General features: G+C 40.3%; 1 protein-coding gene across 2 annotated transcripts in view; it reads left to right on the top strand.

Annotated features, from left to right (window-relative positions):
• The window catches only part of LOC139114751 (ras-specific guanine nucleotide-releasing factor RalGPS1-like), a 62,385-nt gene that overhangs the window by 1,249 nt on the left and 43,550 nt on the right, over positions 1–17,586 (top strand). For both annotated transcript variants that reach the window (XM_070676641.1, XM_070676643.1), the window contains exon 2: positions 15,163–15,283. Coding sequence is in view for 1 of the 2 variants with exons in the window: in XM_070676643.1 (XP_070532744.1) it covers positions 15,263–15,283 (21 nt within the window). In the remaining variant the exon portion in view is untranslated. The remainder of the gene's footprint in view (positions 1–15,162; positions 15,284–17,586) is intronic.

Here is a 17,586-nt window from a genome sequence, read left to right as displayed (position 1 = left end):
TAATACCAGAACTGCCTCATCTGACTTTAAAACAGAGTACTTTATTAACATTTCCAAAACATTGCTAATTCTTGTGTACCAATGGGGAAAGCTTTCCCTTTTTGTTGATTTTAATCAGTGAAGGTATCAATAGGTACTACTCTGTCTTCTTGCAAATTGGTATACCCATTGCCTACCTCAATTGATATTTGCTAGAAATCATGGCAGAGTTCTGAAAGTGAATGCTGGGCATGTGACAGTGATGACAATGACAATGATACCACATGAAATGTTTGCAGTCCATATAGCATTATATTTTGATGTTTCTTCCAACAGTTGCAGGACAGTGGCTGATGCATGATGTCACTGATTTCATGCCATACCAGGCATTCCACACATTTATACATTGGAAGGGGGCGCCATGTTTATAACACACATTGTCATTATATAATAGTATGCATTAGAACAAAAAGACAGCTAATTAATAGGAATTTTGCTGACATATTTGCAGGGTTTCAGATATAATCCCCAGATACCTCCCCCATACCCGTATAATTTTCTGTTCATGAGGTAATCTCACATTTTAGTCTGGACAATATTATGCACAAATACTGAAATCTGTAAACTGTTGAATGGAAATGAAACATTTAATTACATTTTTTTAAAAATTATACTCACTTGTCTTTACTGTTTCACTGACTGTTTCCCTATCCCATGATTATATAAGATAGAAGATAATTGAAAAACAAATAGATTTCCTAATTCATTGATTTTCAAAGGCCGATCTGAGACAAGCAACTTATCTAGCCATAGTTTTGGACACAAACAAACCAAATATCTTTTCACTAGTGATGCTTAATTTGTATGATTGTATTTATGGAAGAAATAATAACCTTCACTTTCACCAAAGTATTTCTGGGTTCGACGAGTGCTAGGTCTTACATGTAAGTGTACAGTATGTTTCCAACAGAAGCTAACCACAGGATCTCTTGTGAAGTCTGTTCTTACTGATAACTGAAGAGAGACTTCAACATGTAACAGAGAAGGAAGCTCTCGCAGATAGACTTTGTTGTACGTGAGAAAATTGTACCATCATGCCTATTTGCACGTCCTCTTGCCAAGGTTTGGGAATATTGATGATAAAAGCTTTGGAATTCTGGTAACACTTCTGCTGTCCCTAATATGATTACATTGATATATTAAGGGGAACCCCAGTAAAATGACTTGGGAACACTGGTAACATTTAGCTGCTTACTCTGTTATGTACGTATTACCAGTAGTTGCAGATCTGAATGTCATCAAGTTCTTTTGGAGAAAGGAGCTTAAACAACAGAGCACCTAAACTTGTCTTGAGAAATACACTGGTAAAGAAAATCACATTTAGTATCTTTGGAATTCAATAGACTGTAAGGTCAGTAAATGTAGGTATAGTCTGAGAAATCTCTTGAAAGGGAAAGTGACGGATGCATAAAGTCTGGATTTTTACTTTCTGTGCAAACAATACATCGTGAGGAGAAGAAAGTGCGTATTGTGTGAGTCTCTCGTCTTCAATGCACAAAATCAAAAGTAATCTAGCTCTAAAAGACTACCATGAGTTGTAGTCATAGAGCTATTTTTTTTTTCCAGTCAGTTAGTCATTATTTCACCTGTATCTTTTACACAGTTGATGGTTTGTTTTGGCCTAAATAACTATCTAACTTTAACCCTTTTCCTGCCGAGCGCCCCTGTCCGTTATCCTGCCAAGTCGGTCAAAACCGGCCCCCTTTTCCGTGTCTACAGAAGATAGGCTCTCCTGCACGCTTTCCTGCCAGGCATTTGGCGGGAAAATACCGCATTTTCGGGGTACGATTACCGACCATATACGTGTTAGACTTCAAAAATTTTTGCATGCCCGTATAGAGGGGCAACCGCTGATGAGGTTGTGTCCAGAAAATGACGAGGTCACGGGCGTTGTTTGCCCCGGGGGACGTGCACTTTTATGCCCTTTTCTAGCTTACTTTCGCGGAAGTAAAGCTCGTTCGCCGGCACGCACGGCCACACCGGGGAAACGTCACCTCTCTCGTGGGTTAGTAGAAGACCCAGGGGTTAGTGCTATGGGTGCGGGAGCACCCTCAAACCTGTCCTGTTTCCCCTGGGTTGTGTCACTTGGCCACGTACTTTGAACGACTTGGAAGAGTCGCACATTGCAGTCTGCTTTGACGTAGTGTCAACGACATAGTTCCGCCATTGAAGGAAGGCGTGTACGTAGTTTGGCCAGTTCAGTGAACACTTAGCTCGTTAGTGTTACCGTTTCCTAACACGTTAGTTGTGCAGTTGTTACTAAGGTGCAGTTTTGTACCACCTTAGCTCTGGACAGTGCAACTGCTCTATGCACTAACCCCAACGACAGATGGTTGGTACAACGTCTACGTCGCACGAGCACAGCCTCCGTTGGGCTGTGCCCCTCCCACGTGATACAACGCACGTTCATCCATTACTATAGCGTCCTTACGGATCTGCCAAAAACGAAAGTGGGGGTAAAAACAAAACAAACGAAAATATGCGATCCATAGATAGTATTTTATTCGGGAATAATTTACATTATGCCGAACAATAAATCTCGGAGTCTGTCTCGACGTCCGAGTGCATGGTCCGTGTTTCAAAAATTACAATCGGGGTGGCAGATCCGTGTTTCAAAAATTATAATAGGGGGAATTGTACAAAATAATCCGTCTAAACAAACAAAACAAAACGAAAATATGCGATCCATAGATAGTATTTTATTCGGGAATAATTTACATTATGCCGAATAATAAATCTCAGAGTCTGTCTCGACGTCCGAGTGCATGGTCCGTGTTACAAAGATTACAATCGGGGGATTGTACAAAATAATCCGTGTTTCAATTTACAATCAGCGGGATCGTAAAGCACAAACAAACGGCACAACCGTGCTCAAAATGTGATCATGGTCCGTGTTCAGAATACAGTCAAGCCACTGTTAGGCGAAGCTGTCCCCTGTCCGTTATTTACGTCGGGTTCTCTTGCTGATGGGTGTCGTCGGGGCTGTGTGAGTAGAGGTCTGCACGCCAATGCTCCTCTTACCTCGTAGCATCATGCGATGATGAAAAGCCGCAAAACACTCGCCCTCGTGAAGATGAACCCCGCACAGACTACATCCTTTGGACGTCTCAGACAGTCGTCCGCTCGCAGTGGTCTTACCCTCTCTGCTACATACTTTACAGCATTTCTGCCGCCCCTCCAAACGGCTGACAACGTGCATCGGCTGATTTTGTGGATTGATGTACGAGGCAAGAGAAACAGTGGCCTCGACCTCTCTCACACTGGGCTGCGATCGCCCACAATAACCGCCAATGAGTTGTTTCCCGACACGCAGATGAAACATCTTATGGGTCAGCTTACTATCAGGGTGTACATGCTTGAAGCATATATATGCATTTACCAGGGCAACATCAATCAGGTAACATGCCAGATATGTCCACCATCTGTGGTTCTTGCGCCCAGTGTGAAAGTACTTGCGCTTCTGGTTGGCTCGGTCGACGCCTCCCATGTACCGGCGATAATTATACAGCGACAGAGGCACTTGTCGCCGCTCGTCTCCCTCCCCCACTGGCACGCACTCCAAGGGTGGATAGACCGTATTCAAGATCAGCACCTGAGCGTTACTATCCTGATAAGCAGTGATGTTAAGACGAGAGTCCGTTCTGGTCGTGGCTTTCATATCCCCAACAGACAGAGGAAGGCGCTTCCTCTTACCCGGCGGAATTAATTGAGGGGGCATGGTGCGACGATTACGGCGGTTGAAACTCCCGACCATGTAGATCCCGGTCTCCATCAGCTCTCTAGCAGTAACGACCGTGCTAAACAGGCTATCACAGAATAGGCTGTGATTATATCCACAGAATGGCTGGACCAGCTCCATCGTAATTCTTTTCACCACACCTCGCTCCTGCCGTCTCCCATCAGTCCGATCCCGATATTTCACACCTAGGTACGGTGCAAAGTTAGCTATGTATGCAGTGGTGGAGTCGCACAGCTGCCATATCTTGAAACCGTCTCGATCAGGCTTATGCGGTAATCTCTGCTTAAATTTAGAACGGCCCTTAAATCGCACCATGCCCTCGTCGATGGAGATCTCTCTACCCATCTTATAATTATTTACGCACCGGTCAACTATGGGCTCCATCCATGGATTGATTTTATACAGGGGATCCTCCTGACACCGACGTCGGCGGCGTGCCTCATCAGGATCACGACGTGGATCGTTCTCTGGGTCTGCCAGATGAAAGTATCGCATAAGCTGCTGAAAGCGACTGCGGGTAATCACAGTAGAAATACCCTGGTTTCTCAGAAAGGGATCGCTAGACCAATAATCCTCCACTGATGATTTACGGTCGATACCCATACAGACTAAGACGCCAATGAACGCCTGCACCTCTCGGTAGTCAGCGTTACGCCAGTATTTATCTATTTTCCTAGCGATATGTCGCTGGTGGAATTTGGCGTATTTATTAGTCTCGTCCTTGGCCAATCTGATCAGTGTAGCTGGAATAAACTTAAAAAAGTAATCGAGCTCACGGGCGTGGCTGGGCAAGGTGAAAGTCGGTCCTCTCTCATGGTCAAAATCGGTCTCCTCAAATATATTAGCATCGGTAGTCTCCGACATACGCCAGACAGGAGGTGTGTCGTCCTCCGCCAACACAGCAGCAGCGTCATCATCGTCGTCAGAGCTTGCCTCACCTACGTACTGCCTGTCATAAAAGTCATCGTCCTCTGCCGCATCCTCGTCAACCTCCGAGTCGGACTCAGCGGTGATATCACCGTCGTCTGGGCGTCTGGGCCTGAACTCGCCCGTAGCGGCATCAAGGTCATATCTGGCTCAAAATCAGGTGGGCTATCCTGATAACGAACCCTCCGCACTATCTTTTTCGGCGGGGACATCGCAGCACACGAAACTATGGCAGGAGCGGGCTCGGCAGCCTCTGCTGATGACGAGGACTCAAGCTCTTTCGCACTGGGCACAGGAACCTCTCCTGACGCAGGATGAGGGCTCATAGTAGCAACAGGTGGTGTCTCTCCGGAGCAGCCGGGGGAGAACCAATGGCATCAGCCGTCTCATTACTCACTGTCTCACTAGCAGCAGCAGACGTAGTCTGTGCAGGTGAAGTATCTCCCACAAGAGCAGATGTAGTCTCTGCAGGTGAAGTAGTCTCTCCCGGAGCAGCCGGGTGAGAACCACTGGCAACCGGTGACCCGTCATCATCCTCATCGGCAGAACGATCGGTCTTACGTTTACGCTTACCACTGGGTTTTTCAGCCGGAGATGGCTTCGCCTTACGGGAGCGTTTCTTGCCCGACTTCTTAGAACGTTTACTAGGGACATCACAACGATCGCTACCACTACCGCCCGGAGACTCTGCATCTTTGAGCTTCAGTCGTCTGCTCGCCTTCAGAAAACTTTTGCGGTCCGTCAAGCTCATGTCTGGAACAGTGTCGACAGACTAGCAGGTCCCTCCCTTTTAAAGCCACAGGGAAACAAAGCCCTGGACATGATTGGACGCAGGGGTGTTAATATATGCATCCACCTGTTATTATAATGGACCTACGGCAATCAGTCCACCAACCGGCGCTGACATTCCTACCCGTCATGTAAATTGCCTGTCCGCACCATTTGATATGCTAATAATACTCATTTGCGATGCAAATCAATCGAGCACTTAGCATAACATAGTCAATGTCATTAGCATCTCAACTTGACATTCCGTCCAGCTGGGTACGTGGCATGCGCACCTGCCACCCAAGGACGTTGCCCCAAGCCCATGTTTAGTACGGGTGGGAAACCCGTATCTTTAACCTCATGTCCCTTCTAAGTACGCCTGCGCAGGGCGTATTGTCATCCAAGTCGGTGACAAGCCAACCCGACAGATTGCCCATTAAGCAGTAATGGACTGGCCGTCTCGTTCTTGTACGGCAACGAACAGTGCTTCAGCGGCTTGTTTAGGTCATAACCGTCGCCTGCCGAGCGGCTTACCCAACTAAGGCGGTCAAAGATGAAGGATGCCAAAATTGTCAACGGCTGTCTCGGCCTCGTCCGTTGGGCAAACATGGCTCCTTCAAATAACGTGGCCAGCACGTCTACGTCATCAGCGGTGATGACGACCCGTCATTGACGCCCGAGTGCGTAAAACTCGGAATATACCGACAGGTACCTCTACCTGAGTCGGTCATACTACGGTATAAACCAAACACAGGTCTGCCAACTCCCGTTAGACTCGGCCGTTAGCCGAACTTCACAGGGACAACATAGGCGTAACAAGTCGGTGAACAACGGTTCACGCACCTAACCGCAGCCGCCAAGTCGGTGAACAATGGTATCAAATTTTGAGGCCATGTTCCTGAATGGCAAGGCTGAGGCGGTGTGTTTCGTTGCACGGCTTGAACGTCTAGAGCCAAGTGCAGCCGACAACGTCCGACATCTGAGTGGGTAGTCTTTCGAGAAGGTAACAAGTCGGTTAAAAGCGGTGGTTACCCTTCACAAATGTCGCTCAAGTCCGTTCGGATCAGTTCCATGTCAGGGACTAATCAAGCCGAGTCCGTCAAATCCGTCCGCACTTCCCGTCAATCAGGACCAAGTCCGTGATTTTCGTCTCGCACCATTGGCAAAAAATTGCACCGCCAGCTGAGGCGGTCTTAGGCGGTTGCCTTCGAGAAAGCGAGTCCGTCAAATCCGTCCGCACTTCCCGTCAATCAGGACCAAGTCCGTGATTTTCGTCTCGCACCATTGGCAAAAAATTGCACCGCCAGCTGAGGCGGTCTTAGGCGGTTGCCTTACAGATTAGCGTTGCCGAGACGGTCAATTTCGGCCGCAATCTATGTAGTGCCTCAGAGCCAAGTTACCCCAAACTCCGCTAGAATACGTCAACGTGCTAACCTGCCAAGTACGCTACTCGTCCCCCAAAAAAAACCAGTCCCCCACCGGGGTGGGGGACTGGCTGGGTAGCTTCCGCACCTTTCCCTGTCCTTGGACTCTCTGTGAACCCATTTCGAGAGCAAACGCCGTTCCTCGCCCAAAACCTGTCCTCGAACGACCCCTAGCGCGAGCAAGGGTTTGCTACACGTAGTTCCGTCGACTAGGCAGGAAAGGGGGTACCAAAAAGTAGCCCGATTTCCACCGCCTTGGCAGGATAACGGCCGTGGCTGCTCAGATTCTAGCTACACCGAATTTCAAGCGGATTTTCACCGACTTGGCAGGAAAAGGGTTAATAGCTTCCAACATGCCAAAATGGGAGTATAGCAACTTACATGTTGCTACAAAAATCCTGTTGTGGTAAAGTTTACAAGATAAGATTTTGAAATTTCTAAATTCACCTACCAAATCAGTCTGTACACACACGATCTGAATCATTTGTAAAGTACATGTAATTGGAAATAGTGGTCATGTTAACTTTCTTATTACAAATTAATGTCTTAGGAATCAAGCCTATTTACCCTGATATCCTGGGACTACTCCGACATGACAGATAATTCTTACATGTGCTAGAGTTGAATTAGATTCCATTATATTCTGTTTGTTACTGCAGATTAAATTTGATAATTTTATGATGTCAGAGTTTTGCACTGCAGTTATATTGTAATGATAACTTAGTTACAGTGTAAGTACTGAATATCAAGTGACTGCTACTTATGGTAAATGATGGCAGTCACAATAAAAGAAATTGTTGTACTCATTGTACCTTCACAAGTATGATTTCATGAGCACCATATTCATGTGTACAGATTAGTAGGGCAAAGTTAATTCTGTAACCAATAGCTTCACTCAAGTTTATGGCATCTTGACTAGAAAATCTTTTGGATGACCCCCTGAAAGAATTAAAGAGGAATTGAGATAGCTTTCTACAAATAAACTGAGATAGGGCCCACCAACTCTTAAATAAGCTGACCCATATTTATGACCCGACCTCATTTCAGGTCAAGCTGACCTTGATTGGAGTTCACTATGAACTGCAGTCACATGTGGGTGTTTTTGCCATGGACTTGCAATAGCCATGACCATGTATGATCCATGTCCTTTACATCAGCTATAAGCAGTGTGTTGGACTTTATCAATATTTTCTGAGACACATGAGAACTGTGCATCTCTCAACATTCTTCTAAGCTCAAGTTACAGTGTACGTGTCCTGCCAAAGAAACTAAACATTTGCCAACATCAATCACTATGACCTTACCTGTCAACTCACCAGATATGACTGGTTATGGTAAACTTTTCCACATTCATTATTGCTTCGAATAATTAATGATAATTACTAACTTTTGGTGGAGAGATTCTGTATATGTAAATATACCATAAAGCCATTCAAATTCATGAAAACACACAAGTGTCAGAATCATCCGCTGTTCAGCATCTACTTTATTTCACTGTTGTAATGAAATTTGCAGTTGAGTTAAATTTACAGTTGAAAACAAAAAGGTTAAACTGTATAGCGCTGATCGCAAATGACGTCACTGTTCTCTCTCATTAATATGCATAAATAAACATTTGTCCGCATTTTCCGCATAAACGATGAAAATAAAACCTGCCAGTGTTAGAAAGGCTATTTAGCGTCACACTTATTCGTATGAATTGATAACTGAGACTACAAGCTGCAACAATAGCCGCGCATACAACGACAAAATTTGTCCGAATTTCTGCATATAGTGTCCGAAAGTCGCGCGCGTGCAGCTATATTTAGTAACAAACCCGAAATCGCGATCAACGCTATTGAAGTAGGGAAGGCTGTAAAATTAGCATGTTTTAATAAGACGAAATTCCACAGCCAGATGGTGAGTTTAAAATAGGAGAAAGTAAATTGTAGTGTTTTTCTGCCCATTGATATTGTTTTTTGGCATCTCTGGTGCAGCTGACCTACAACAGTTGTCAAAAAGAAATTAAAAACTTTCAAAATTGGACAGGTTCCTCTATTGATACTGTAGAGCACTGTAATGACACTGCCCTCACAATACTGGGCTGGGAGATGTATGTACCGTAACATGTGATAGTATAATTTCAAATGTCAACGGTTTGAATCATGAGGCCAGTGCAATTTGTGGTACAATGCAACGCTGCATAGGTAGTGTTATGTATGTGTATAGCCATGGAAAGTCAATTTTTTTATTTTTAGTAAAGTGTTTTTAATGTTTGGCCAATTTTAAATTAGGAATTATCTTGAACCACCGTAAACATCAAATACAACTAAAATTCAAAAACATGTTCTATGAATGGACTTTACTGTTACTGTTGGGTTACATTGGGTAAGAGTAATCTTTTTGTTTTCCCATGTCTTGAGCACATTTGCATGTAGATATAATAAGGGAAATTATAATTATGTACATATATCTATTGCTTGCACCAAAGCATTATGCCAATTTATTATAATAATCTCATATATTATATTGCATGAAGAGGACCGTATTCTCCTCTATTTCAGCAAGTGTTCATCTTTGAATCATCAGTCGTTCAACATGATTTTAAACCATGAATTTAATTTTTTAATGTATTTTACATTGTAATTGCAAACACTTTTGATCATAACAAAATTTGAGTTGATCCTCTTCTATTAAGAGCATATGATTTATGTAATCTAAGGATTTTTCATGTCATTTGCTTCATTTCTAGAGTTTTCTGTATGCCATGCCTTATAGTCGTTGTGCACTGATGTAGACTGCAACAGATATTCAAAGGTTAACTGAATATTTGCAAGACACAGGCACAAACTTGAATAGAGATATTTGAATCAGGCTTCATAGGCAAACCATAGAAAAAACATTAAAATACAACTTGGGAGAAAGAGGATTTTAAAATATCAAAGCCTTTAACTGAAAGTACCATGGTATAACAGGGGCAATGCATGCAGCAACAAGTTGCCTGCTATACAAATCTATGTATGTTTTATAGCCAGAGTTTCATTAAGATTTTTGAGTTGCAGCAAAACTTAAGCAATGTAGGGGAATGGCGAATTGTTAGTGTTCTCTTGGTTTAGTTTACAGGGTTTGGTTTGCAGGGTAATTTGCATATAATTTGCATGTGATTTGAATATGATTTGCATATATTTTGCGATAAATTTCTCTTAAATCTGTACTGGGTCGACACTACATATTAATTTATGTTCGCCGCCAGTTTAGCCTTTTTAGGGACATCACCTCTCTGATGTAGGTTAATTTACAATCTAAGCAATCAAGGCAGCAAGTTAGATGTAGAAATTGATACAATGTTTGATTTTAAAAATCATGAGAAAAATATGAGAAAAAACTAACTGTTGTAACTGACAGAGAGTAGTGAAAAAAGAGAAGTTTTTATTACAGAATTATATAAAAGCTGGTGTGAAATAAAGCTAGTCTTACATTGCAAAAACTAAAGAGTGAAAATTTATATACAAGATGCGCATGCACTGCTATTCATTAATCAATACATGAACGTGAGTGAAGTGAACAAAATCAGCCTCTACAATCCACCATATACCTTACTTCATACATAATTTGCCAAAAGTGTAAAGCTGGGCTGATCTAAAATTTAAAGCCCTAACCTCCCAAGTAATAATCAGCTGTTTTTACTGGTGCATTTATTTGACAACACATGATGATCAGATGCAGCTTTAATTTGACTTCAGTATACATGTACCTATATTGTTGGATGGTATCATTTGTACACATAGCCTGTAGGTTGTGCTAAAACTAAAACGATGAAGGTCAGCTGGACCATGGAAAATATGACATGATTTAATATGACTTATTATTACAAAACTATAAACAACATTATGGGATCAACACAAGACATGTAATTGCAAAAAAATTATCAATGAGCATTTTTTGGCAACCTTTCCTGGGAGGCAACATGAACTTTCTTCGATCTCATGTGTAAAGTTTCTCAAAGGCTGGAGAATAGCCAGGTACTGGTGCAGCCAACTGATTAATTTTGTCAATTTTACAAAATCATTGCAAAACATGTTTTGAAGGCTGATATATTGACTTTACATATTTTTTACCTTGACATTAGAATTTGGAAAGGAAAATGGAATTGTTCATAAACCGTCTCAATGGCATATCACATACCGGTACCATTGCCCTCTAGTATCTAGGCTCCCTGCTTCCCACAACAGTTCAAGCTCCCCATTGCCCTCTCTCCACCACTGAAAGTTCCCCATTGCCAACTAGATGAACATATTCCCATATGTATATTTCATATACGCAACTGTTTATCACCCAGTGTGGGTTCATTGAGTGCATGGATGTAACTAAATATTGTACATCCCTATTCAGTGTAGAGCTACATGTACCGGACTGTTTTACTCATCATTTCAAACTTTGGACATTGCTCCCTTCTTATGTAAGGTGTTTAATTTTCCCTGAAGTTCTAACAAACCACGGCATTCACCTCCCTCTACCCATTTTCCGGTATCAATATCAACTATCCGAAATTTTCTCCCCGCCCACTGAAAAAACTGAAATTTCTTCCCTGCCCACTGTAAGAATTAACCTTTTCTCCCTGCCCGCTGATCAGTTTTAAAATTTGCCCATCCGCTGAAAATCTGCACATGTATACCATTTTGCACGAACAGCTTTGTTGGCAGCACCTGTAGGTAGTGTTTCTGTCGGTCCAGTCTTAATGAACCCCTGTTAAGTACATGTACCAGTATGTGTGTGAGCTGTTCAAATTTGCTGCACAAAAGCAGCAAGAACCATTGAATGCAAGGACACTGAGGAAGATGAGTAAACACATCAATCAAATAGCCGTAGTACTGTCAAATGAGGTCAAAGACACTTATGTTAATGCACACCTTTATCAGCCATTCTCAGCAGTAGTGGATACAATGAGTATAGCAGACCATTATCAGTTATGAATTTATCTTTTCAGGCCAGTGGATGGGTTTGAGTGCTACCAGTACTTGTACTAGTTGTAGACAGCAAATCTAGGGTGTGAAAGTTGTGATGGTCTGATTTTATTCATGTTAAATCAAGATGGACAAAAAATGTAATATTTTGGTAATTTTTATGACCAAAAATATTGATGAGAGTACATGATGTAGTGGAGTGTAAAATGTGGGCAATAGAGCATCTAAAATGGTAAAGATCTACCCCCCCCCCCCTAATAAGAAATATCATATGTTGTGGTATCTACAAATAATAGTGAATCAAATCCTTTCATTGTTTCAGTATTGTAAAAAGTCAAAACATGTCAGCATCACATTTAATAAATTCATTGTTTTAGAAAGTTAGAAGAGCTCTAGATTACAGAAAGAGCAAAGAGTGATGGAAATGCAGCACAGATAGATTTAATTCATCAAATCTTTTGTAAGTTCAACAAAATTTCCATATATGAAAACTAATACAGAAAAGGACGGTTAAAGAAAGGGAAAAGAAGAAATTAAGTCAATCAAAATGACTTTTGAACAACTTTGAAATCGAATTTACAAAAATTTGTAGTTGAAAGTGAAAGTTAACAGAGAAGTAGGTGATAAGGAGAATGAAATGAGACAGATGAAAAGTTCAATCCAAACTGATTACAATGACATTAATTTGACATTAATTTGCTGACACAATGTTGTCTACATGGAGAACACATAGAGAAAAGGTGAACCTGATAAATGCATCTTATGACATCAGCAACTCTTATGTTCACAAATCAATTAATCGATGTTCATTTCAGGTCTAGAAGACAAGTCACGCTCATTTAAAAGACATGTACAGTCTGCCTATAGTCAACAGTGTGATATAATTTTACTCAGTTTTCAAAGAATAATCATTGTGCATGCTGTCACATGGCAAGTGGCGAATATTTCAAGGACTCTGCGTGTGTTGACATCATGGTAGTACACTAATTCCTCTTAGCATGATGCTGCAAATCATTGCCCTTTTCAGGACAACATTTGTAAATACTGATGCCACTTTGTTTTGATTATAGTGAAAGCACCAACTGGAGAAGTTAATGGTTTATCTCCCTGGAAGTTCATCATAATTTACACAAAAACTGGTTTGCTCATGGAGGAAACTCTCATAATCCCTCTGACTACAGAAATTTTAGAATAGCCAGGTTATTAGTTCAAATAAAATGGTTGATTTCATATGTGTTTTCAGATGAAAATATGAAACTTGGATCAAATGTCACAGTATAAAAGAATGACAAACTGATGTTACGTTTGAAGTCAGCATTTGTTGAATGCTGTCAGCAAGACAATGCTTATTTACAAACTTTTCCATCAATTCATGTATATAGAAAATCTCAGGTCCTTATCTTAAATTTCCAGCTTTTAACAGTAACAATACATGTCTACCCTTACAAGCAAAAATCTTTTCAAAAGTACATTTCATAGATGTACATGTTGTACTGTATATGTTGAAAAAAAGACCCTAAAAAAGATATGGGGTCTATGGTTAAAACCACTCTGCCCTGATGTCAGAGAGTTTATCTTTCTTGTCCATAAGTTTATATTAGCCACAAATGACTTTTAAATATCTCAGTACATAAAATGTGTTTCCTGCCCAATGATAAGATTGTACATGTAGATAACACTCTTTGAAGTTTCAGTTTCTATCCCAGATCTGCTTGTGTTGCATGGTCGTATCATTCAGTATGTACAGGGTGTAAACTAAGGCAAACAGACTCTACCAAATCACTCCCAGCACTCTAAAATCATCTTGGCCATACTGGACTGAGATCACCATAATCTGAACCTGAACAGCAATAATAGCAATAATAGAGAAATATTCCAAAAAAAGGAAAGTTGCACATGATTTTATATAACTACTAAAACATTGCAAGAATGTGGAGTCACTGTTCAGATGATGAGATCAGAGACTCAAACTCGGGGAATTAAACAACCTCTTCATCAAAGGTTATGTGTCTGTGATTGCATACATTGGCATCTTTCCAAACCTTTAAGATGTTTTTTTATTTTCCACGTTCTTTTTGGTCTAGGTGTTCTCCATGTCATCCTTTCTTAGGGGCATTGAAGGGCTTCTTGTGAATCAACTAATAAATTTGAAACATCCAAGGATTTTCAAATCAATCTTGAAATCCTTAATCATTCTCAAAACTTGTCAAACTTATTTGGTCTCCTTTGACATCACAGAGTTTCCAGCATTAATAATCTGTCTACATCAAAACACTTTTGGCCACACTTTCTTTTCCTTGTCTACAAATACAAAAACAAAAATTACTGTCTTCATCGGCACAACAAAATTTTTTAATGCTTTTAGTATTACCCTAGCTGTACCATACATGTACCATGTACAGTGAATGGTATATTGGTTCACATAGTGCTCATTATGTCAAAGTGAATGAGCATAAATTGTAGTTATGCTGAGATTTTGTCTGTGGCTTCTCTGCTAGGTGACTGGGTGCGGTACATTGAGTTCAAACCTGATAGAAAATTTACCGTATCAAAATTCACCTAGCAATGCTGCACCTACATTTTATTTTCCAGTGTGAGGATAATAAAGAAATAGTCTATTTATCTGACATTTTATGGCTCCTGTGTTAGAAAAATGACACACTTACAAATTGTTGTTCTAAAGGTTCCAAAGAATAATCTACAGTGATGGTATGATTTTATTGCTTCAATTAAATCAATTTTATCAATTTCCGAGGCTCATTACCCAGGGTTTCTGTTTACTGCTGAATTATCGGGTTTAAAAATGAGTGCTCCTGCACTGTCTGTTTTTCTGAATGTCCCCCCTCCAGTCACAGTGATCAACCAGGGTCCTCCAAAGCACGTACTGCCCTACAAATTGTCCAATTGTCAGTTACATCATGTTCTTGCTGCTCAATTATTGTCTTGGAAACGGTTCACCCAGGTCCAGTTGGTGTCTTGAGCACCTCTTTTGTGACAATCAATATGGTTTGAGTTTGATTAAGATGCAAAGTGCTCACCATAGGAGATACTGGTACATCTGTAGCATTTTCCAGATCATGTAATATCAATGTGATATCACAGTACAGTATCCCTGGAATTCTCAGGTGATTTACTGTTCGTCATGCACAGGCGGCACATTCTCAAGTCATTGTAGTTTCAATTCATACTGTCTGTCAAACTTCATCTTTAATAATGAGTAAAAGTGAATGTGAATGCACTGTTGTTATCGCTTGGTGTAAGTGTATCATGAAGTAGATGAGAACCTGACTTGTGCTTACCTTGTCTTTGCATCTCTTCACAGGCACTGTGATAAGACTGTGTCATTGACTGTTCTTGCCAGCACAGAATCTCCACATTGTGTGGTCTGATCAACATACTGCTTTGTTTATGATGAAGCTGTGATGCAGTTCAATACAGTTCAGGTAAGACAACACTCCAGAACAAACAGACCGTGCTTTATGCTGTACTTGTGTGTTGAAATTGTAGCCAAACAGATCACATACTGATACTGTGTATCAGTCAGTTGTTATGTTGATATCGTCCATGTGTTCCTATAACAAGCTGAATTTTAACATCCTCTCATCATGACATGCAGTATTTTAGTTTTTGGTGTGATATGATGGTAATAATTATGAAATGTTTTGAAAATTTGATGAGTGTATATTATTTACAAACAATGAAGATACACTATGAACAAATATATATATATACATACTATGATAAAAGGATTGCCCAGATACTTGATCGATTCTCTTCATGTCTGCATATTAACCGTGCAGTTCCTTGAAGACATGCACTAAAATAAAAAAAAAGCAACAGAGTAAAATTGTTAGTGAATTTTTTTAGAGTAAACTTTCAATTGTTGAATGCACAAAAGTATAAATATTTGATGAAAGTCTAAGATATGCAATGTCAAAGAGGTGGTTGAACAGAGAAAACAGGGAGGCAATGATATCATGATAATCTATTCCTAAGGTAAACCTCAAAGTGTTCACAATTCTTATCCATGGCAATTGTGGGACAATAATTTAGACTTCTTTTTAACAATCCAGGGAATGGTATTTTCATGAAACAAAATAATTATGAATTATAATACAAGAGTGTCCTACATGTATGTCATCTTACGTGTATGTGGTCAATGTGTTTGTGTGTATAATGGAAAGTGAATCATCCCTTGTACAGTCAGCAAGATATGACGAAACACAATTATTCATTATCGGTATCAGTATGTGCTATATCTCTGCTTGTATGTGAATTTAACACATGACTTGGACTCTTTATTTCATTTGACCAGGCTTATTCTGATTAGCAAAGGGACTGCTTGACTTGAAGTTTTATTAATCTTTGCTATAAGGTCCAGTTTACTCAGGCTTGGCTAGCATTAGATTTGACGAGTGGTTCAACCTTGTTGCTTTTCACACCCTGGAAACAACCTTTGCAGTAGAAAATTTGCTTACAGAATATTGACTGCTTCCTGCTCAATATTTTCCTGCAGTTCAAGGCCAGAGTTCATTTTTGGTAATAAAACATGTGAAAGGACTTTTACTGTAATAGTATTGTGAAGTTAATTTATGATTGGAGGCCAGATTGTGTCAAATATTTGTTCTGTAACAAGTAAATGTGTGGAAAAGTTCTTCCAAGGTTTCAAGGTGGACAAATAAAAGTTGAAAAGGTTTGGGAATATTTGAACTACTCTGATGAGGTTTAGATGCTGAGTTCTTGTTGTGACAAGGTTGACAAATTCATGAAGGAAAATACTAGATTAGTAACTAGATTTGAACTTGGTCAGAAAGAGGCTGAGGAAGCAGATGGAAAGACGTCTCTTTTACATGTATCTTTCCTCGAGATGAGTTCCCTGGTGTGTGAGTTCAAGAGTCATTTACAGTCAATTTTTTATTAGTCTGTTGATTCCTCAAATTACAATTATGCTGCATAATTTTCACTTGATGAAGCTTATAACTCACCTACCAGAAGTATTTACTAATTTATATTCCCTTGGTAAGTGTACTATTAAACAAATCTCTCTACTTTCAATTCACTTTTCTGCATTAACTCTAAAACATGTGCACCCAAGGAAAGAAGTAATATTTTCAATGTATTGACACTTTCAAGGGCAAATTTCATTTATTCCTTCCAATACTCCCCATAATTATCACTCTGAATGTTCAACGTAAATGATTATATGGTCTGTCATAGATAGTTCTTCACATCTCTTGCACCTAGTTATAGCATCTGACAAGCACAATGCCGGCTTGAAATTGTGTTCAACATAACTTTTCAAGGCAAATCAACAAATACTGACAGATAATGACTTGCATGATAATGTCTTCATTGTGAGTGCTGCACATACTGTACATCTTGTACCAGTACATGTACAAATTAACCAGTACGACCTAAAGTAATCCTCACATCACATCTGCTTTCTATCATGGATCTCATATTCAGCTAAGTTGAGATTTCTACCTGATTTGTGACAAGGAATTCCAACATTATGACAAAATTTCACATGTACTGTTTCCAGAAAACCATGAAGCATATGTTAAGAGACAGTAAAGTACCATACTTGGTCTTGTTCATCATAGCCATTTCTAAAATCTATCTGTGTGGCATTTCACAAAACCCAAAGTATTAGGTTTGTGTTGTAAGCATGGTAATAGATCTAAAACCATGTTTGGCATAGTAACTCAATAAAATGGTAGCCCAGGTCATATAATTATGTAAGAGT

Source organism: Ptychodera flava, chromosome 16, assembly GCF_041260155.1.
Source record: "Ptychodera flava strain L36383 chromosome 16, AS_Pfla_20210202, whole genome shotgun sequence".
Lineage (NCBI taxonomy): Eukaryota > Metazoa > Hemichordata > Enteropneusta > Ptychoderidae > Ptychodera > Ptychodera flava.
This window is presented reverse-complemented; position numbering and strand designations above follow the sequence as displayed.